The 23,939-nt window shown below is 33.0% G+C and overlaps 1 protein-coding gene across 5 annotated transcripts in view; it reads left to right on the forward strand.

Annotated features, from left to right (window-relative positions):
- The window catches only part of ICE2 (interactor of little elongation complex ELL subunit 2), a 42,943-nt gene that overhangs the window by 11,447 nt on the left and 7,557 nt on the right, over nt 1-23,939 (forward strand). For all 5 annotated transcript variants that reach the window (XM_081291088.1, XM_081291087.1, XM_081291090.1 and 2 more), the window contains 9 exons: nt 188-325; nt 916-1,032; nt 1,196-1,355; nt 2,277-2,458; nt 7,363-8,362; nt 9,179-9,354; nt 14,785-14,914; nt 20,991-21,075; nt 22,109-22,159. In XM_081291088.1, the coding sequence (XP_081147214.1) occupies nt 188-325; nt 916-1,032; nt 1,196-1,355; nt 2,277-2,458; nt 7,363-8,362; nt 9,179-9,354; nt 14,785-14,914; nt 20,991-21,075; nt 22,109-22,159 (2,039 nt within the window). The remainder of the gene's footprint in view (nt 1-187; nt 326-915; nt 1,033-1,195; nt 1,356-2,276; nt 2,459-7,362; nt 8,363-9,178; nt 9,355-14,784; nt 14,915-20,990; nt 21,076-22,108; nt 22,160-23,939) is intronic.

A 23,939-nucleotide genomic window follows, 5' to 3' on the forward strand; every position in this document is an offset into this window, starting at 1 on the left:
AAATTTGTTTGAAAAATAAAATTAAATCAAAGAATATATAATGTGCAGATTGGTAAAAGTCTGATTAACAAAACAAAGCTAACTTTTATGATTAAATAATTATATAATCACATGTAACTAAAACATTACTGTTGCAGTGTTAATGAAGTATGATACAAATGAATTTTTCTTGATTTTTATTTCCTAGCAAGTTTTAAGAGCTTGCATTGAACAAGTAAAAAAGTATCCAGAATTTTATACCCTCCATGAAGTTACCAGCTTACTGGGATTCTTCCCATTCAGAATAGAGATGGGATTAAAGTTAGAAAAAACTCTTCTAGTATTGGTAAGATTTATCATATGAAAGTATAAGCCTTTTTGGTCTGAAACATCATCTGTATTTCCTGTATTTATTGTATTATTTAAATTTGAATGATAAAGAGATAACTTTTTGAATATATAATACCAACCTGTGTCCCATTCTTTTTAGTTCATGGATACTAATTCTTGATGTTTTAAAAAATATCACTAGTAACTTTATTTCTTTTCTTTTCTTACTTCCCATCTTCCTTAATGTTCCTAAATACAAGGAGGAAGCCCTTATTCTTTAAAGGGAATTTACTCACAAACATACTAGAAATATATGTGAAGAAGATATTTGGGTTCCACTATTGCTTTTTATGATTTGTGCTTCATAAAAAGAGAAGATGGAATTTAAAGTGTCAGAGAAATTTCATGAACCCCTTCTTTTGAACATTTAAAAAAAATTGGGATGGTTTAGAGAAAACATTAGGGAACATCTTGGCTTAAAGAGTTTCCACATTTGCATTTAGTAGAATAATGAATTTTCAGCTAAGAGTTTTCATGATGAAAGATACTTAGGGGAAAAATACATCAGGATTTTTGCAATAATATTTTCATTTTTGGCTTCTTTAGGGCAATGTAAAATTTGTGAAAACAGTATTTCCCTCAATGCCTGCAAAGTTGCAGCTCTCAAAAGATAACATGTCTTCCATTGAAACACCAGAACAAAGAGCTGAAGCTATGCACTATGTAAGTAGCCAGGTGGCTTTGGATCTCAGTAATCTGTATCTCACAAAATACATATAACTTGGTTAATCTGAAGTTCCCTTTATTGCTTCCTCCCTTCTTTTCATTGCTTTGTCAAATTGTCAATGAATATAACCAATTAACAAGTTATGTGTTTTTTTTTCAGGATATTAGTAAGGATCCAAATGCAGAGAAGCTTGTTTCAAGATATCATCCTCAGATAGCTCTAACTAGTCAATCATTATTCACTTTGTTAAATAATCATGGACCAAGCTATAAGGAACAATGGGAAATTCCAGTGTGTATTCAAGTTATACCTGTTGCAGGTTTGTGATTTGCTATGTCAGATAATGCTCTCAAAAGGATATTGGAACCATTCCATTTCAATTGTTCAAACATAGGTGGTCATTTGTCAAATACAAAAGTCTTGGTTTAGGGGAAATGTCAATTTGACACTTAAACTCTTTTTGGGTGTGGGTGTGGGTGTGGGTGTGGGTGTGGGTGTGGGTGGGTGGTGCTGGGGATTGAGGCAGGTACTCTTCCAACTGAGCTGTATCCCCAGTCCTTAACACTTAAACTCAGTAGAACTTTTTCAAATATGAAGCTACTAAAGAAGTGACGAGTATTAAGTCTACAGTACCTGTAGTCTTGTTAAGGGGTGAAAGATAGAAAAGTAATTATAACTTAGGTTGCCAGAAATACATGAAATGGTGAAGTACTTCTGTCTTTTATTTAAATGAAGGAATGCTGTACTTCTTTACACAACTTCAAATGGTTTAATTTCCAGGATTTATTTACTTGTCCATTATTGAAAATCAGACTTAAAGTAGGTCTATACTAGTTTCTCTTTTAACAATAAAATTAAAATTTTATGTCTATAACATAAATAAATTAAAGACTTTAAATGAAACAAAACTACAAATTAAAATCAAATATAAGGTATTCTCTGTGGTAAAAATCTCATCACTTTTTGCAAGTTCCTTTAAGAACTGAGTAATAATAACAGAGTACAACATTAAAAACCAGAAAATTATTTTTAAACATGGCTAGAAAAGAGCATGTTTGTCTTGCCAGTTGAGTTTGTCTTTAGGGATTTGAAAAATATTTTCGTTCAAGATTGGCAAATATATGAGTTGCAATTCCTCTGCCCTATGTCTCTTTGTTTAGTGATCTTTCATGTATTCTGATTTGTTTTGAATAAAGCTACCAGCTACTCTTCACTTCTTTTCTTTTGTTTCTGGTTTAAGGTTCCAAACCAGTTAAAGTAATTTATATTAACTCACCACTTCCCCAGAAGAAAATGACAATGAGAGAAAGAAATCAAATTTTCCATGAAGTTCCATTAAAATTTATGATGTCCAAAACCACATCTGTTCCAGTCTCTGCAGTATTTATGGACAAACCTGAAGAGTGTATATCTGAAATGGAAGTATGTAATGGTTTTTTGTTTCCTTAAGAGAATGTACATGTTTATCCTTTTGAAGTATTATTTTTATTATGTGTCTCTAAACTTAGTAGCAAAATGGTCATATATATATATATACATTACATCATATACCATTAATGTGTATAATTCTTATGTTTTCATGTGTCACTTAAAAATAAATTTAAGAAAATAGGAAAATTATCTGAATAGACAGTCTCATAAGAAGAGAAATGGTTGACAAGTATATGAAAAAATGCTCAATATTATTAATCATCAAGAAAATGTAAATTAAAACCCCAATGAGATATTATTATCTTCTTATAGAATGGATATAATCAAAAAGACTAAAAAATGACAAATAGTAGTCAGGATGTAGAGAAAGAGGACCTTATATACTGTTTGTGGGAATGTAAATTAGTACAGTCACTACAGAAAAGAGTTTGGAGGTTCTTCAAAAATTTTAGAACTGCCATATGATCCAACAATCATAATTCTGGATATATATTTAAAAGAAACAGTGTATCAAAGAGATCCCTGTACTAACATGTTTCTTGCAGCATTATTCACAGTAGCCAAGATATGGAATCAACCTAAGGGTCCATTAATGGATTTATGATGGTAAAGAAAATGTGATATGTAAACACATTAGAAAACTATTCAGCTCTTCAAAACAAAACAAAAAAAGGAAATCCTGTCATTTGTATCAGGATAGATACAAATGGTATCTATCTGGAGATCATAGTGTTAAGTTAAATGAGCCAGGCGCACAGAAAGACAATGTACAGAAAGACAAAAATTTGATTAGTATTCAAAATAGCTAGAAGAAAAGAATTTTAATGTTTATCACAAAGACATGGTAAATTTTTGAGATGATGGATAACATATATACTTAGTTGATCAGTACACAACATAAATGTACAAAAACATCACACCATACATACCTCAAGGAGTTTACACGTGTCATGTATCAATTATATGTTGCAGAGCTATAAAACACTTTGTTGTATACCAAAGACTCAATCCAAATAGATTTCAAATCTCCTAGCTAGGTCCTTCATCTAAATATTTTATTGACTTACAAAGGTGTCACAAATTAGACAAAAAAAATTTTTTTTTTACTATATATTTTTTAGTTGTAGCTGGACACAAAATACCTTTATTTCATTTATTTTATGTGGTGCTGAGGATTGAACCCAGCACCTCGCACATGCTAGGTGAGCACTCTACTGCTGAGCCACAACCCCAGCCCCTAATTTTTTTTTTTTTTTAAGAGAAAGGGGGCTCTCATTATGTTGTCCAGGCTGGTGATCTCAAACTCTTGGGCTCAAGTGATCCTTCCACTTCAGTCTCCCAAATGTTGAGGACTGTAAGTGCATGCCATCAGATCTGGTTTTGATAAATTTTCTTAAAGCTTGTATGTGGAGTTTAATTTTCTTAGTGTAAAAACGTAGTAAATTTTTATTCAAAATGTTATTGGTTATAAAAATCCCCATTGTGATTGTGTTAATACTAAATAAATATGTGCAGATTTATGTCTATAGATTAGAGCCCTCAACCCTGAAATCCAGGTGAACATGAATGTGCTTTGATCTAAATTCCACAGATGTGGAGTAACCCACAAAATAAAGTGTGTGTGTGTGTGTGTGTGTATGTAATGGGTATGTATATTTGTAAGTGTATAAAATAGTCTTTAAATTCAAATTTAGAGTTGAATTCTCAGTCTAGAAGACGTTAAGTGATTTAACCTCCCTGAACCTCCGTTTTTTCTTCACATAAAACAAAAGTAGTAGGACCTACTTCACAAGGTTGTTGTGAGGGTTAAGTTTGGTATTTATTTAAGATGCTCAGTGTACATACACTAAAAACTTAATAATGTTCTCGTCTTGGTAGTGGTTAATATGAGATTTTAATTGGCCTCATTCCTATTCAAGAATTTTAAGTGTGAAAGGGAACAGATGAATTTAATTTGATTGGTACAGAAAGTATTTGGTTAGATTGTTAATCTTTTTCAGTATACTTGGTAGCTATGTGGCCTTGGGCAAATTATATAATCTGTTTATTTTGCTCATCTGTAAGACGAGTATGATATTACCTAGCTCTTTGGGTAGTTTGGGTTTAAAGCAGTTAATTCATATAAAGTATTAGATTGACAGTTGACACTGCATATATTAGCTTTTATTCAGTGTGTTTTAAAGTATTTTCTCTATGATTATTCTGTTTCTAGAAAACTTCATTAATTCAGTCTAACAAGTAGTTATTGAATAGATGCTGTTCTATGCACTGAGGATACAGCAGTAAATGAGAACAAAGTCTCTTCTCAGAGCTTGCATTAGTAGCAGAGATTCTTAATAAGCAGCCACAAAGCAGATAGTGATACACTATAAAGAAAAATAGAATAGGTTAAAGGGAGATAGGTGGATAGGGGCAAGACTGTTTTACATTCATGACCAAGAAGGCCTGAGAACAAGCCATATGAATAGAAACTTGAATAAAGTGAAGAAGAAACAAAATTTTAAAGTCAAATATGAAAATGTCTTTCTTACATTTAAGAGATCACACAATTTTAAGTATATTGGCCTTTTGCTTTTTATATATTTTAAGTTTTTTTCTGTTTGTTTTTGGCCTAATACTTTTTATGATGTATAGTATCACAAAGCACAGCACTTCCAGTTTTCTTATGTTTTATTCTTTTACATTTACTTTTGAATATCTACCTAATATTGGTATGAGGTGAATGTCAAGACTATAAGACTAACTATAAGAGCCAGACTAAATATAAAACTTGCTCTCTTAGAAGCATCAAAGAACTACTAATAAGATAGTGAGGAATTATAGCCAGGGCTGAAATAACAGAGAAGAAAGGAATATAGGAGGTGTAAGCCTGTCACTTAGGGTCGTTTTTGCCCTGGATGGTATTTGCCAATTCCAAAGTGGCAACCAAGAAATGAGCTGTGCTGTTGGCAGCATCACAGAATTAGGGGATTACAAGTCAGAATTCACTTTTCCACCAAAGACTTAGATACCACAGGAGAAAAAGTAAACCAGAAGTAAATGAGCTTTCTCAGAGATTTGTAGCCTAAGTTTTCAGGCCCCATATTTGGAGTAAGATGCTTCTGGATTGCTAATGTCTCCACTACACTTCTAGCAAAATGAAATCAAAATAATTGTTAGAAGAAGGTACTGTTATATGGATCCTCAAATTATGATACTTCTAATTTTTAACATCTGCTCTTCTAATTTTTGTTGCTTTCTAAGTATTCTGTAATTATTTTTATTTCTCCTTTTATCCAATAGTTTGGAGTGCTTTTTAATTTGCAAGTGCTTGGGTTTATTGTTTAAAATTTTCTTAATGAATTTCTATTTTCACTTAAGAGACAGGGTATCATTGACCAAGTACACTTGTGTTTCTGTCGAAATTTTCTTCTATTTTTCTTTTTGACTATATATTTTAACCTCATATTTGGTATGTCACAAATTCATGACCATTATCTATTCTCACATGGATATCATCTTTTTTCAACACATCATTCTTCCTTTTTCTGTCTAATGCTTTTTTCATTGAATTCTGGTATGTCTAACACTAACATTGTTATTCCTCCTGTTTTTATTTCTTAATGTCATGTTCATTTGTTTTGTTTCAAACTTTTTGTGGTGGAATGTCTGATGTAAACAGCATATAGTTTAATTTTACTTTTTTACTAAATTTGGAACTTTTTGTTTTACTAAGAGCTACCATTTATTTGGAGGCTACCTACTCTGTGCCAGGCACTATGCAAGGAAACTTTTTATATATAGTTTCTCATTTAAACTTTGGAATAAATCTGAGAACTAACCCTCTTATTCCTATTTTAGAAATGAGGAATTTGAGGTTAGAGAGGTTAGTTAACTTCCCTTACTATTTGATTTTCCTTACTATTTGATTGTTGTTAGAATCTTTCTCTCAAATCTTAAACTGAAAGGTTAGTAGTATTCATATCTTATAACCAAATTTCCATAGTGTTTATCTAATGTTTTCTGCCACATTGAAGAGAGCTATTCTGATGCTTTTTGTCTACTTTGGAAGGAGACATTTTATTCCTGAATAAACTAAAGCTGTGTGTGGTTCTTTTTATTTTTAAGAGCGAGCGAGAGAGAGAATTTTTTAATATTTTATTTTTTTATTTTTGGTGGACACAACATCTTTATTTTATTTTTATGTGGTGCTGAGGATCAAACCCAGTGCCCCGCGCATGCCAGGCGAGCGCGTTACTGTTTGAGCCACATCCCCAGCCCTGCGTGTGGTTCTTAAGTGACTAGAATAGTACATAAAGAACCATGAACTCAGTGACTTCATGTCCCAGATACAGTACCACCCTGTCCATTTTTGCCCCATCTTACATTACTCAAAAATTGTTTTCACTGAGTAGGTATGGAAAGAAAGCTACTGGGTAATATTAGGAACGCACTAGAGGTAGCAACATTTCTCTGGTTATGTTAGAAAATAGCTTCCTCACAGCAGCAAATAGGCTTTCCTACAGTTCAGCTAAGTCCAGGTGTCTGCAAGAGTGCACAGGTGGGCATAAATGAAAACCTGTCTTCCTGTTTGATCCTGCATTTCTTCTTGGTGATCATCTTTTTTTTCTTTTTGATTAGTGTAAAATCCTCTTGAGATGCAGTACTTCACAATTCACTGTTTTCTGTGCGTTAAAATTTAGCAAATTGTTTTCCTGAATATTTCAATGGGAAAGTCAGGCTAAATAGTGATTGTAGTTTGTTGTCATCTTAAGCAAGAATCATTTAGAAACATTAGACTTTTCTTTCTACTTTTAAAAATACAACTATATATCTGAGAGATAGGGACATTAAGAAATAGGTGAAGCATGCTCTGAAATTTTTACTAATAAGTTACCAATGTATTTTCTTCTAAGACATCCAGTGAAGTTAATGAGTGCCGAAAAATTGAGACTCTTGAAAATTTGGATCTGGATTTTGATGATGATGTCACAGAACTTGAAACTTTTGGAGTAACTACTACCAAACCATCAAAGTCACCAAGTCCAGCAAATACTTCCACGGTACCCATCTTGACTGATTCCACAGCCCCCAAAGCAGCAGCTACACCTGTAGCACCATCTGCACCAGACATTTCTGCTAATTCTAGAAGTTTAACTCAGATTCTAATGGAACAATTGCAGAAGGAGAAACAACTGGTCACTGGTGTGGAAAGAGGCCCTGAAGAATGCAAAAATAAAGATGATCAGGGATGTGTACCATGTGGTGAAACGGTAACCAGTTCTGACAAGTCTTTGATGCAAGATAATGACTTGAAAACATCTAATGCCTTACAGTTTGAAAATTCCAAGGAAATTGAAAACTCTAATGAAAATGATATGACTACAGATACAGTATATACCAAAGATGAAAGACTGAATGTTCTAGATAACATAGACAATTCAAAGGAAAAGTCTTCTACATCAGAAACAACTAAAACTGAAAAAGTAATTCCTTGCAGTAGTGATACAGATGAGGACTGTTTAATCATTGATACACAGTGTGAAAATAATAGTGATGAAAAAATAGCTGTTGTGGGTTCTAGTTTAGGTTCTAGACCAGCGAGTCCAAATTCTTCTTCAGAACAAGTTTCTGTAGGAAACCAGACTACTACTACTACCACTTGTAATTCTGAAGAGTCATGTGTTTTAAAAAAACCTATCAAACGGGTATATAAAAAATTTGATCCAGTTGGAGAAATTTTAAAAATGCAGGATGAGCTCTTAAAGCCCATTTCCAGAAAAGTACCTGAATTGCCCTTAATGAATTTAGAAAATTCTAAACAACCACCTATTTCTGAGCAACCCTCTGCTCCTTCAGATGCCTCCAGTTGGCCAAAATCTGGATGGTCTTCTGCATTTCAGAAGCCAAAAGGACGTAAGTAAATATTTACAAAGAACTTATACTATTTTATCTATTCCTTTTTTAACTTTTTCTCCTTCATTCTTTCACAGTCTCTATTATGGCCTGTGCTGTAATCTTTATCTAGTCATTGATACTGAATCTTTTAGTTTCTTGATCAGTATTTCAGTTTCCTGAATATCCTCTCTAGATATGTACCAGAGGTTTATGGGTTTTATAACTTAATGTTTATCCACTGTGTAAGGTGGCTGCTAAGCTATAGGTAATGTGGTTTAGCAAACTGAAGAAGAGGAAATGCACCAATTATAAACATTGATCAGACCAATATTTGTACTTGTGTTAGACTATAGTTTGTTACTTTTGAATTTTGTGAAATAAATGTAAATCTCTTCCCCAGCTCTGCCTAGAATAGGCGTAACGTTACTTTTTAAACTTTTTTTCTTTTAATTTGATGTACTGTCTCACTAATTTATACTTTGCTTAAAGTTAATGAAGGTAATACTAGAAGGAAGAGAACTGGACTAGAGTTGTAACTCAGTGGTAGGGCATTTATCTAACATGTATGAGGCCCTAGGTTTTATCCCCAGCACTGGGGGAAAAAAGAGAGAGAGAGAGAGAGAAAAAAAACTTTAAAGCTTTGATTTCAGCTAGATTTGTAACAGTTCCAGTAAATAGAAATGGTAATAGTGTGAGCATCAATTAGGTGGAGGAAGTAGAAAGTAAAGTTGGTAAAAGCTTAAAAAATAGTTAACTGAATTGTTGTAGACTGAATTATGATGAATAAAGGGCTAATGTATTTTAAAATAAAAATGAGAAATATTATTTTTAAAGGATTGCCATATGAACTTCAGGACTATGTTGAAGATACATCAGAATATCTTGCTCCTCAAGAAGGAAATTTTGTTTATAAATTGTTTAGCCTGCAAGACCTGTTATTACTTGTGCGTTGCAGTGTCCAGAGAATAGAGACAAGACCACGTTCTAAAAAACGGAAGAAAATCAGAAGAGTAAGTTGTTATTGGGGGATTAAAATGGGATAGCAAAGTTAGATCAACAGCAAATATTTAAAATACCATTAATATGAAGTTTAATTTTAAATTGTTTATCATTCTTATAGTGTTTTTTAGTAAAATACTGAGATCAATTTTAATAAGGAAAAGTGTTTAATTATACATAATAGTCATTAATACCAGTAACATCCTTACATAGACCATACCAACTTATGAAAAGTTCATCATCATAAATTTGACCTAGTTTGGCACATTTATTCCTGTTTTCTATGTGAATTTGGATTTCTGTGATGACATACAAGCCCCCCCCTTTTTTATTTCGCATGACAATATAATGATCTTGACATATCATACATTTGAATCAAATGGGGTATTGGAACTTTTCTTGGTTTATTTGAAAGTACAAGTTTTGATAGATAGGCTTTCACACACATTTGAAGCGTTTTCAGGATTGTTAGAAGACCAAATCTCTTTTCGCTGTTGTTTGGGGATTAGGTATCAACATTTTCTTCAGTTTAAGAAATTTTTGATAATTGCTTCTTAAATCAAAAGGCTTCTCTATTTGATATTTGAAGTTCTGTTTCAGACTAGTTAGCATTTTTTGTGTGACTATTGAATGAATTCTGGTAAGTAAAGAGAAGCTTCTATATTATAATTGATTATGTAAGAAGTATTAAAGTATTTTGCCTTTTTTTTTTCTTAAAAAATTTTTTCCATTGTGTTTATTTGTCACATACTTTTTTTTTTTTTTTAATTTTCGTGTCTTGCTATCTAAACCAGCACCAATAAAAATCATTGTTGACCACTTTAGGTTGTCAGTGTGTTTTGGAATAGTGATTAGATGAATAAAGAATAGTGATATTTTCCAGTACTGATCCTGGTAGAGTATTCCCTGACTTTAAAGAATAACTAAAGGAAAAGAAGTGCTAAAAACGTGAAATTTTACAGACCAATAATTTTGAATTACATGTATCTAGGAATGCTTTTTTCTTTCTCAGAGGTGAGTGCTAGGGATTGAACCCAGGGCCTCACCCATTTTAGTCAAATGCTCTACCATTGAGCTACATCCCTAACCCCTGGAAAGTGTTTTTTATAAAGGAAAAATCAAGGAATAACAAATTCTATAGGTTTTCTGGTAGCCTTCTCTCAGATAAATGCCGATAATCTCTGAATTAAGAATTTTACTTTGTTATTTTTCTTGTCTCATTTGTAGTTAGCTGGGATGAATTTAATAAGTATAAACTTGAACACTTATAGTATCAGTACTATCAATTGTATTTTCAATGTTTAATTCTATAATTCTTACTTTCTGTCTCTTATTTATTTTGGGACTACCCTTGCTTCTTTTACTTCCTACCCTCTGAACTCATACCACTTTATTTTTTGTTTTGTTTTGGGTTTTTTGGTAATAGTGATAGAACCCCCGGGGCACTTTACTACTTGAGCCGTATCTCCAGCCCTTTTTTATATTTTATTTTTAGAGGCAGAGTCTTGCTGAGTTGCTTAAGGCCTCACTCAGTTGTTAAGGCTGGCTTTGAACTTGCAATCCTCCTGCCTCCGACTCCCAGGTTGCTAGGATTACAGTCATGTACCACCCTGCCCAGCTAGCACTTTGTATTTCTCTTTTAGCCTATAGTACTTAGAAATTATTGATGGCTAGTATCTCTTAAGAATAGCGTAGGGAAATTTCGGATATTAACTTACTTCTTAAACAATACAAGTTGGCAAGAACTTTATCATTCACTGGACTCAAGTGAAATTGATAAATGTCCAGACATAACCTTATAGGAGAAGATTCATCCTTCATCAAGATGGTGTCAAAACAATTGAGCCCCAAAAGAATGTCTGGATAGAAATCTCATATTTCTGGGCTGGGATTGTGGCTCAGTGGTAGATTGCTCACCTAACATGCACGAGGCACTGGGTTTGATCCTCAGCACCACATAAATATAAAATAAAGATATTGTGTCCACCTAAAACTTAAAAATAAATAAATATTTTAAAAAAAGAAATTCATATTTCTGATTGTGTCAAACCGAGAAAAATTTTAAAATTTTCAATGAATGCTTATCACACCTGTATGTGATGTTCACTACACATGGTTTAAATCCCAGAGTTGAATGTCTGCTCCTTGGAATCATGTCCCATTCATCTTTGTTTTTCTTAAATGTTCTATGCCATAGGAACTCAATAAATAATTCTGAAAAAATGAGAAAAATTGAGGAATTGGGAGAACAGGAACATTGTTAAAGAAGGGTACTTCGGGGAAAGTTGAGGCACTAGTGTGAAATTTTTCTTTCTTTTTTTGGTACTGGAGATTCACTGAGTCATATCCCCAGCCTTTTTAATATTTTACTTTTGAGACAGAGTCTCGCTAAATTGCTGAGGCTGGCTTTGAACTTGTGGTCCTCCTGTCTCAGCGTCCTGAGTTTCTGGATTATAGGCCTGTGCCACTGTGCCCAGCAAAAAATATTTTTAATGCTACTTTTTAAGTAGGTAAGGATACATTCTCATAAATATTTCTATCTTAAAACCAGCTTAAAGCTTAAAAATACTTAGAAGCTTCTTTAACCTCTGCTGTTCAAGAACCTTACCTTGCCAGGTATAGTGGGACATACCTATAATCCCAGCTACTCAGGGGGCAGGGGCCTGAGGCTCAAGTCCACCCTGAGCGATTTAGCAAAACCCTATCTCCAAAGAGCTGAGGTTTTGAAGGGAGACCCTCATTGCTATACAAAATTACATATAAGAGGTTGTGAGGGGAATGGGAAAATAAACAAGGAGAGAAATGAATTACAGTAGATGGGGTAGAGAGAGAAGATGTGAGGGAAGGGGAGGGGGGATAGTAGGGGATAGGAAAGGTAGCAGAATACAACAATTACTAATAGGGCATTATGTAAAATTGTGGATGTGTAACCGACATGATTCTGCAATCTGCATTTGGGGTAAAATTGGGAGTTCATAACCCACTTCAATCTAATGTATGAAATATGATATGTCAAGAGCTTTGTAATGTTGTGAACAACCAATAAAAAAAAAAAACAAAAAACAAAAACAAACAAAAAAAAGAGCTGAGGTTTGTAGCTCATGATTGTTAGCATGTCGATTGCCCTGAGTTCAATCCCCAGTACTACCAAAAAAGAAAAGGAAAAAGAAAGAAATTAATACATCTCTCCTTTGTTTTCCTCTGATACTTCAGTTCTGTTATCATGGTTGAGATTTTAATTCCCAGTATCACTTAAACTTCCTCATCAAAACTCTGCTTAACAAGAGCTGCATTTTAGAGAACCTAAAACAGCAGCCAGTTTCAAATGATGAAACAAAGAGGCTAATTTGGATCTTAAGATAAAACTGAAATTCACTGAGTTCTGTGCATAATTATGAAATCCAGACTGAGTAACTCTGGATAATTTGATATTATCTGTTATTGTCTGTCACAGTTAACCACATATCCTAAGTGCTATGTTGAAAAATGATTAAAAAGTTCAGAATCAGTTATTTAAAATTTATATAGGCATTGTAGAACCAGAATAATGGTTTTATTTGTTTGTTTATTTAAATATTTTGGCACCGGGGACTGAACCCAGGGGCACTTAACCACTGAGCTTCATCCCTTTTTATTTTTTATTTTGAGACAGGGTCTTGTTAAGTTGCATAGGGCTTCACTAAGTTGCTGAGGCTGGCTTTGAACTTGTAATTATCCTGCCTTAGCCTCCTAAGTCACTGGGATTATAAGCATGATCCACTTAACCAAGCAGAAAAAGGGATCTTGAAGGTGCTAAATATTGAGGAAAATAAAAGATAATTAATAATTTTGATGAAAAGCTACTAGCTATGGAATATCTATTTAGAAATATATGTAAAGATTTAAGAGATTTATGTGAAAAACAGGAAGACAGAACCAAGAAAAGCTTTCACTTGGGGGAGAACAGAGTAGGAGCCACCTATCACATGGGAAGGGAAATAATGAATTTAGTTTTTATAGTACAGGAATCTTGATTTTAAATTTTTACTTCAATTTTGGGTTGCTAAGGAAAGATAAAATATTCAGGCCTTCCTTTCCCATGGCTTCCTGGAGATGGCAGTAGAATACATATAGAAATTAAAACCAAATTTAGGATATAGTTAATGCAAAACCTTGAGTACCAGCCCAGATTCTACATTTTTGAATGATTACGTTATTCATGTGCATATTGACATTTAGGAATCACTACTTTTTAAAGTTTTACAAAATTCAGAGGTAATCATATAAACCATACTGTTTCACATGTTGATAACAAAAATTTTATTGTATTTGAATTGTTCTTATTACTACCATTATGTTAAGTCCACCAAGTTAGTCACTTCTTGACTAACTTGCAACATGGCTCAATTCAGCAACATTGATGAAATATTTTCAGATGTATTTGTGAGTGCAGTATCTTAGTATAATTTCAAAAGTGCTATCTAGCCATATCACTCTGAGTAAGTTACTGAAATCTCATGTTTCTTTTTCTGCAACTGGAAATAGAGTTCTGCTAAGAGGAGAGTTTTTAGACTGGGGTTGTAGCTCAGTTGTAAAGTGCTTGCTTGACATGCTGGAAGCTCTGGGTTCAATCCTCAGCACTGCAGAGCAGGGGGGAAAAAAGAATTTTCTTTGACAAACATGAGGACAATGAATAAGAATAATGTTTTATTATTTCACAAATATGTATATTTTTACATATTCTCCTTTAGTGGTTATAGTCATTTCTTGTGCTTGGCTATAGTCATTTTACTTAATTTGTTTGGAATTCTGACCAGTAAACCCTGAATGGATAATTTCTCAGATACTTAGTATCTAGAATAAAATCTTTTATATTAATGAAGATAAATGACATCCACAATTGTTAATGTGGTTATTAATGCTTATTCATTCATAGGATTAAAACAAGCTGCTCAGAGTATTTTAGCCTGAGACAATGGAACTAATGCTTAAAAGGGCAAACAACAACAAAAAACTTTACTGTTTTTTTCCTCTTGAGAATTTTTAGTATATATTATAGTCATTGCTTCCCAGCATCTAGCTTTGAATCTTTGGACAATTATGTATGATAGGTTCTGTTCCAAGGAGTCTGTCAATCACATTCCCTGACAGAAATTAAAAAAAAAAAAAAATACACACACACACACACACACACACACACAGGTATAGTGATTTACACTGGGGATGAGGTGGTGGTGAGGAATCTTCCTTATCCATTTATCCTTTCTTGCCTGAATCAACCAAGGCTTCTTTTGCCCATCAAGGGCAGATATGTTCATCTCTCTGTCTGAATCCTATTCTGTATGAAAGGATGAAATAAGATTACCTGAAAGCATTTAAAAGCTGCAAAGCTATGTAGGCAAATATATTTGTTATCAATAGTAAATAATGGAGCTTTGAAAAACTATAATCTTGAATTTCAGCAATTTCCAGTTTATGTACTACCAAAAGTAGAATATCAAGCTTGTTATGGAGTTGAAGCTCTAACAGAAAGTGAACTTTGTCGCTTATGGACAGAAAGTTTATTGCATTCCAACTGCTCGTTTTATGTTGGTAAGTTATATAAGAGGCTTTCTTTTTAATTCTTTTGTAAATACATACATTTAAATTCAATTGGAAAACTTCCATTTTTGAACTTGCTTGTTTTTATTTTTCTAATTGTGTTAACATTCCTCTTAAACTCCCATTTCTACTCTAGATTTAACCTGCAAAATGGAATTAGTGATAACAAATGTTTCATTTTTTCCTCTTATTTCATATCAATCTCACTATACATGAGTGTCAAAATAATCTTTTGTTTTTAAATTCTTATTTAACAGATAGTTAACTAAAAATAATAGATGTATATTCTAACAAGCTACTTTTAAAAGTACTATTTAATTGGTTTACTATTTAATTGATTCATACTTTTTTGAAATTTTCATAAAATTATAATAACACTGTCTTTAAATCTCACATTAATGAAGTGACTTTTTACTTTTTTGTTTTTGTGTTTTACAGGGCTAGAAATTGGGCAGGGGTTTGATTGGCTGGGTTCATTTACAATGAACATACCTCATGTGATAGATTATTTGCTGATCATTTGTTTTCTCCCATTAGAATGCCTAATCCTATATAGCTCAGTTCATTCCATATGTCTCAGTCCCTCCTAATCATCCCAAGTTGCCCCTCCATATGATCTTTTCCTTTTTTCCATCACTCAGTGTACCATCTTTCACCTTTCATCTTTTACTCTCTTTTTGTTGTCTTCTACTTATCTCTTTTTCCTGTTAGACAATATGTGGTTTGAGGTTAGTCTGATGGAATTCTGTATTTATGCAGTGGGTAGCATGTATGTAATAAGTGCTGTGTATTTTTCTCGCCTAATCCAGGAAAAGTTGTTCACTTGGAATTTTCCCCTTATTTTGGCTAACCAATATTTTGTTTTCATATTTTATGAAATATAGACTGATCACTATTCATCTAATAACATAATAATGAAATAATTAATTCACTCTGCCTAACTCCACCTCTTTCATATGCACTGCTGGAAGTTTATTGTAGTAGTTTTTTAATTAGTAACCAGGATCTTAATGTTTCTCCAGAGACTTCACACTAATAGTCTTCATGTCGGCTGCTTGATAGTAATTGCCAACCACATCCACTTTAGGAAAAGACCCAGCAAAACTTTATCAGTGAACTGAACTGACTGATGAGAGAGATTCATTTTTTAAAAATATTTTTATTAGTTGTTGATGGACCTTTATTTTATTTTATTTTATTTATTTATATGTGGTGCAGAGAATCGAACCCAGTGCCTAACACATGCTAGGCAAGCTCTCTACCACTGACCACTGAGCCACAACCCCAGCCCCAAGATTCATTTTTTATTTTTTAATGCACAATTTAACAGATAAAACTACCATCATTGACTGTGTGGATTATTTCATCTACAGTATTCTTAAAAAGTCTTAAGTAATCATTGCCACATGTTCTGGTTTTCCTCAGTGAACCTATCCACATAAGAGCCATTCATTTTAGTGTGATGGGATAATATGTTTGGTTTCTGTGACAACGGTTTGACTAAATCAAAAGAAAAACATGTATGGTTGTGGGTTTTGGGCTTGTTTTCCATTTTTATATGGATACACACACACACACACCACATATTTGTTGTTTTGATGCTGACCTTCCATATTCTAGTGGTAGTGGCAAGTGCTCTACCACTGAGCTATACTTCACATGGAAATGTATTTTAAAGCACATGAGGTTTGAGGTGTTTTTTGTTTTGTTTAATATTATAGTACTTCTTAAGAAAAATTTTCAAGAAAAATACTTAAAGAGCTTGTTAAAATGGAGCTTTCTAACATCTTACTTAATAGGTCTGAATTAGAAATAGAAGGCTTTCCATTTCTAACATGTTCTCAGATGAGGTTGATACTGCTAGTCCAGGGATCACACTTCGAGAACCACTTCTATAGCTCATAGATTCTTTTTCAGGAAGCTCAAGTACACTTGTTTTTTGTTGTTGTTTGTTTGTTTTGTTTTTTGTTTGTTTGCTTGCTTTACTATAAGCACATTCCCCTCTTTCCCTAGATTACAGTACTTGTTTTTTTTCCTACTTGCCCCATGCCCCATTAAAAACAGTAAGATTGACTGACTGGTTGATTTTTAATGTGTGTGGTCCTGGGGATTGAACCCAGAGGTGCTTTACCACTCAGCTACAACCTCAGCCCTTTTTATTTTTTGAGACAAGATTCTCAATAAATTGTAGAATCTGTCCTCAAACTTGGAATCCTCTTGCCATAGCCTCCTTGGATTAAGGATGTGTACCACCTTGCCTGGCTAAGATTTACTCCTTTAAGAAAGCATCCAAAGTAGTCTTACCACAATTTCTGTATCACCCTCCAGTCCTATAATGTATATCAATTCTATATAGTTGGTGTACAGGCAGTCCTCACTGTGCACAATTCTTATAAGTATAAATACCAGTTATGACAGCATATTAACAGTGAGTAATTGCATACAATCTTCACTGTTTGCTCTGATCACTACATAGATAATAGATGCACATCATAATCACTGGCAAGTTGTGCCACCTCATTCATGATCTGTGACTGATCACTATTCACCTATCATTGAGTTCGTGTACAGAAAACGAAGCATACAATTGTGTTACCTCCTTATCTTCCAGTGTTAAACCCATATAATATTTGTAAAAGTGGATACTCAAAAGAGGGAATTGGCCAACACAGATTAAAATAAAGAAATAAAAATTAATATTGCTAGAAATGAAATTTGAATCATACTTACCTGGAGTTATAGAAGAAATAACTGACAGTACAAGTGTTGACACTCCTACTCCTCAAGAAACTCTAGATTTTCTGCTAGAGGAACTTAGTGAAGGCTACTCTGTTGACATAAATGAGGAAAATTCTTGTGACATAAAAAATGAAGAAGTGACAGCAGCATAAGATTTTATATTAAAGGAACTCCTGGGATACTTCGTGACATTGAATGCTCAAAGAATGTACTGTTTGAAGCTATTTCACCACGACATAGAAAAGATGCTTTCTTTCTACATGAGTTGTTTAAGAATGCAACAAGCACTATTCAAAATATTCTTGATAAGGAATTTTGGCGGTGGGGGAGTACCAGGAATTTGGCCCAGGAATGCTTTACCACTGAGCCGTATATTATTTTTGAGATAGGGTCGCACTAAGTTACTTAGGGCCTCACTAAGTTGCTGAGGCTAGGTTTGAACTTGTGATCCTCCTGCCTCAGTCTCCTAGATCGCTGGGATTACAAGCATGTGACACCATGCCAGGCTGGTTTTATAAATAAACTAAATACATACTTTGCTGTTTTTTTCATTTCCCTATGCACTTATAATTGATGGAAAATTTGTTTTGACAGAATACTTAAAGGTGGTAGAATAATCATAGTTTTTAGATTACTTATATAATATCATACATAAGAATCATATATTATTAAAAATTGCTTGCATAGTTTTCACCAGTATGATCATTTGTATGGTCCTGCCCTGCAAACAAAGCAAGGCCTACCTATGTATATATAGGTATACATGTATGAACGCATGCATACAAAGCCTTTATTTGTACTATATAAACAGTGCCTCCCAACTTTGACACATCTGAAAAACATTTGTACAACATACGGTGATGTATAGAGATCTCAAGATTGCTTGTAAGTGAAGGGCATTGGCTAGAAAGCTTTTATCCTCCCAAGCCCTGCTCAGCTGCCCCAAGGGCTAAGAACTTAAGTATCTCAGGCATATAGTTAATTCATTTTAAGCTCACAGGTCAGGAAGCTTCAAGGTTAATAGTTGTAATCTTAAGGAGGTAGACCTTCATAGTACTTAGGATGATTGTCTGTATAGTTTTTTGACAGACTGTATTTGATGTATATTATAATATGTACTTTTTTATTGAGTTTCCTTAAAAATATAAGAACTGTTAGTCTCTTCAAGGCTTATTTTGTAAGCATCTAAAAATATAATATTGCCAGGTGTGGTGGCACACATCTATAATCTCAACAACTCAGGAGTCCGAGGCAAGAGGATTGCAAGTTAGAGGCCAGCCTCAGCAATTTAGGCTCTAAGCAACTTAGCTAGACCTGTCTGAAAATAAAAAATATAAAGGGTTAGGGATGTAGCTCAATGGTTAAGTGCCCTTGAGTTCGGTCCCCAGTACCAAAAAATAAAATAGCACTTAATATCCTTTTTCTATGTTATTAAACCATTAAAATGTACAAGTATGTTATTAGAAATGTCACTATATAATTTTTTGCAAATATACACATATACTTATGAAAATAGACCAAAAGGACTAAGATGACAGTATGTTCGTGGACGACAGTGCAATTAAGCCATCAACCACACTAAAACGATAATTGTTAAAGATAGGTATATTAATAACCATATGTCATAGGAAAATATTTGCAAAAAATTATATATTATGCAGGTTTGGGGCATAGTATTCTCTGTATGTTCATTTGGTTAATCCTTTTTTTCTCAAGTCTTTTATATACTCACTCATTTTTTAATCAGCATATTCTACCAATCCCTTAAGATATGTTAAAATCTCCCTAAATTATGAATATTTATTTTTAATCTGTTATCTTAGTTTTTTACATTATATATTAGGCTATGCAACTAAATGCACATAAATTTAAAGTTACAAAAAAATGTCACTGTATAATGACTGTTAGGAAAAAAGAGGTGAAACTCAAATTTTGTGTAACAAGGCTGTTGGAACAGATGGATTTGTTGTCTAGAAGGAAGGCATCTGTTAATAACGTTTCTAATTGAATTCTTTGAGCATAAAGCAAATGAAAGTGGGCTAGATATAAAAATGAGATATCAAATTATATGTATTTTTTGTTGTTCCTATGATTGACATCAATATGCCTGGTAATTAGACAACCCAATATTAAGAGTTTAAAAAAATAAAAATCCAAAAACAGTATTATTTTAAAACAATATCACTTTTAGTCATGGTGAGTGTTTCTCTTATTCTCCTTAATAAACCATGACTTGATTGTATAACATTTGTCTCAGGGCTAAGTTTTGTTTCACTCTTCCTTGGTTTGGTATATCATAAGGCATCAGTGATGTGTCTCAACCCTGTTTTGTTTAAAACATAAACATGACTTTTTAAAATAGAAGTGTTATTTTGGACATGTACAGTTTTGCTTTTTGGAATTCTAGATTCATATCATGCTTATAAAAAAATAAAGACTTTGAATCAGGCATAATCCTATGCACCTATAGGATTATAGGTGCATGCCTATAATCTTAGGTGCTCAGTAGATTGAGGCAGGAGGATTGTAATTAGGGATTACCCTCAGTAAATTAGTGAGATCCTGTCCCAAAATAAAATTAAAGGGGCTGGGAATATACTCAGTGGTAGCATGTACAAGGCCCTGGGTTTAATCCTCAGTAGTGCAAAGAAAAATGACTAAACAGACTGCTTAAACCACAAGAAATCTCATGGTGTACTTTAAATAATTAGCTATATTTTTTATAATCTAATTTTCATCTTAAAAACCACATGTGTAAAGATACATAGAACATGCCCAGTCTATAAATTTTGATTTTTAAGTGCTTGTTTTAACAATAAGTATATATTTTCCTTGAAAAACTCAATAAAAATGCAACTTTAATGGAAATTAGAAATAGTAATATTAGAAGAATTATTCTTTTTTTAACCTTTTAAAAATTTTTTTCAGTTATTAATGGACCTTTATTTAAGTAATTTATTTATATGTGGTGCTGAGAATTGAACCTAGTGACTCACACATGCTAGGCAAGGGCTCTACCACTGAGCCACAACCCCAGCCCTGAACAGTTATTCTTAAATTGTTGGCTTAGGGATTATTTTGTGTTTGTGGATATTTGTATAAACTTTTCTACATTCAGCAAAGATTTTTAAATGAATATGTATTTCTTGTATAATTTGATTTTTTTGTAATTTTAAAATATAGCTTTGCTTGATAGACTTGATGAAATTTGTATTATAATTATTAAAATTTTGTAAAAATTTTCTTGAAGGAGAGTGGGTGACTTGTTGGGTTTTTGTTTTTTAAATACCTTATTTGCTTTTTTTTAAGTTTCATATTTTATTTTTAGGGCATATTGATGCATTTACTTCAAAGCTTTTCCTGCTAGAAGAAATTACCTCAGAAGAATTAAAAGAAAAACTTTCAGCACTCAAGTAAGAAAGTTCACTTTGTGACAGAATTGAGAAAAACTTATTAGTATGATAACTAGTTTTCCTTTACTTTTAAATATTAAGTTTGCCCATCCTACCAAGCGTTTTTGTATACCAAAACTAAATGAATGTATTGTACTCAGAACTTTAAATGCCTAAATGCAAAGGAAAATAACTTATAAATATTATCTCATTTGTATCTCACAACTTTCTATGAAAGGCTGGTGGTAGTGTCTTTGCCATTTTATATATGAGAACTAGGATTTATAGGTCTTTGCCTCCAGAGCACATTACTGAGCTAATGTCAGACAGTCTAGGTCTTAGTTGGTATGTTGAATTCACCACTTAAATGAGAAATTGTCTTAATTTACACTAATTGAGTAGTACTAGCTCTGAGGCTTGATGTTTTTTTAAGAGTCCCAGATTCAAACTTGAACTCTCTGCTTTAAATATATCCACTTTTGTTTCTAAGAATTGCTTTTCTTGGGCAGTAACTTTTCTTTACACATGTGAATAGAAAAACTACTATACCCCACTCTCTGCCTGCCTCACTTCTCTCAATGAAAATGATTTTTTTTAAAGAAATATTAAGTTAGGATCTAGAAGAGATACTAAAAAAAAAAAAAAAAAACAGAATAACATTTAATTTCCCTTTAGTTATCCCATTCACAATCAGTAGCTTCTCTGTCATTGCATATTTAAAGTACCCATCAAATATTTGAAAACTAATTTACACCATCTTTAAAAGCCATACTCTTCTGTATTTTTAAAAGTATGTGATTTCAACATACAACAGTGATCTTTTTATAACTGCTTAACACAAGGCCAATACTTTGATTATAAAAGAAAATCAAGAAATAACAAAAATAAAAATTTATCATTTTTTCATTCAAATGTTTAAAAGTTTAGCATTCTGTTTTATATTGTCACTTCTGTTTTCCTATGTTATTGAGGGCATTTCTTTTCCTGAGAAGCTATAATTATTAATAATTAAGTGTTTTGGCTTAATTTTACATAAATTTCTTCTGTTTAATAGGGTTTCAAGTTTATTTAACATTCTCCAACACATTCTAAAGAAATTAAGTAGGTAAGTATTTTTTGGACACTTTGCGCTGATTTGTCTGATTTTCTTAGGAAAATATTCTTAGAAACTTTGAAAATATGTTATTAACAATCAATGAGAAAGACTAGAAGTACAAGAATTATTTTGTTGAAGTTGAAATTGTAAAAAATACAAGTAAAAAGACAATGTGATAGTATCTGCTTTAATGAACTTGCAAATATATTTTCTAAAAGGCCATTGTATTGGTTTCCTATTGTCCATATAACAAATTGCCCCTATTACAAGTAGCTTAAAGTAATATGAATTTATAGTTCTCTTTATAGTCCTGAAGACCTGAAATCCAGAATCAGTTTCATGGTTAAGGTCAAGGTGTCAGCAGGCCTGCTTTTTTCTGGAGCTTTTTTTTTTTTTTCCTTTTCTTTTGATACAGTGTCTTGCCAAATTACCCAGGCTGACCTTGAACTTGTGATCCTCCTGTCTGAACTTCCAAAGTTGCTGAAATAACAGGCGTACATTGCCAAGCCTTCCTTCTCTCTTTCAGTTTCTAGTACGCAGCTGTATTCCTTGACTTGCAGCCCTTTCTTCCATCTTCAAATTTCATCACTCAGATGTCTGCATCCAGGTGACACTGCATTGTCCCTACTGTAATAGTATTTTCCTCTGCCTGCTTCCTGTAAGGACCCTGGCCCTACTCAAGTAATCCAGGATCATCTCCTCATCTCAGAATCCTTAATTTAAACACTTTTGCAGAGCCATTAAAATTAATGTATTCACAGGTCTGGAGACAGGATACAGACATCATGGGAGACCGTTATTCAGACTAACAAAGTTTTTGTTCAGGACAAAGAAGCCACAGAGAACTAGTAACCAAAGTTTTTAACTCTGTGGCAAATTTAAGAATATGAATTCTCCAAATGATTATTTGTCCAACTTATATGAATTTTTACTTACTTTCTGTCATGAAAAGAGAAATAGACAACAATTTAGTAGTCTGAACTCAAAGTCAAAATTTCCAAGTTCAAGTTCTAACTCTCCACTTAAATTATACAACCAGATGTGAATTTCCTTATTTGTAAAATAATGGTGTCGGGTACAGTAAGTACCTGAGTACTTTTTAGTTCTAAGCAGGTACAGTACTTATATATGAAACTTGCCAGATGCTTTTGAATTTTTATTGTCAATCTTATTTCATTTGTTACTAATTTTCTTATTTATTTACTTATGGTGCTGGGGAGTGAAAACCTCACACATGCTAGGCAAGCACTCTACAATTGAGCTATATTCCCCAGTTCTTATATTAGTTTTCTATCATAGCTGTAAAATATCAGTTTTGTAAAACAACACAAATTTATTATTTTGCAGTTCTGTAGATCTTGAGATCTAACTGGTCATACTGGCTTAAAATCATAGTATTCACTTGTCTGAATTTGTTTCTCAGTAGGATTTCCCTGTGAGTCTTTTCAGCCTCCTTCCACGTTTAAAGGCTCTTGTGATTACATTGGGCCCACTTGAATAATCCAGGAAAATATGACCATTTTAAAATTAGCTGATTAATCACCATAGTTCCATCTGCTACCTTTCCCCTTTGCCATGTAAGATAACCAGGGTGTGGAAAAAAAACATTTTTAGGAGGCCACTATTCTGCCTACCAGAGTTGTATGTCTTTATGTTTTTTCATGTGCATTGCATTCGTATGGCATGTGTATGATACTTGTCCTTGGAGTGTCTCATTCTCCATAAATTAAATACATTGCTCTGGAGCAGGGCAGGATGGCACAGCTTGGGAGGTTGAGGCAGGAGGATC

The sequence above is a fragment of the Spermophilus citellus genome, assembly GCF_964194105.1.
Source record: "Spermophilus citellus genome assembly, chromosome: 4".
NCBI classification, from domain to species: domain Eukaryota; kingdom Metazoa; phylum Chordata; class Mammalia; order Rodentia; family Sciuridae; genus Spermophilus; species Spermophilus citellus.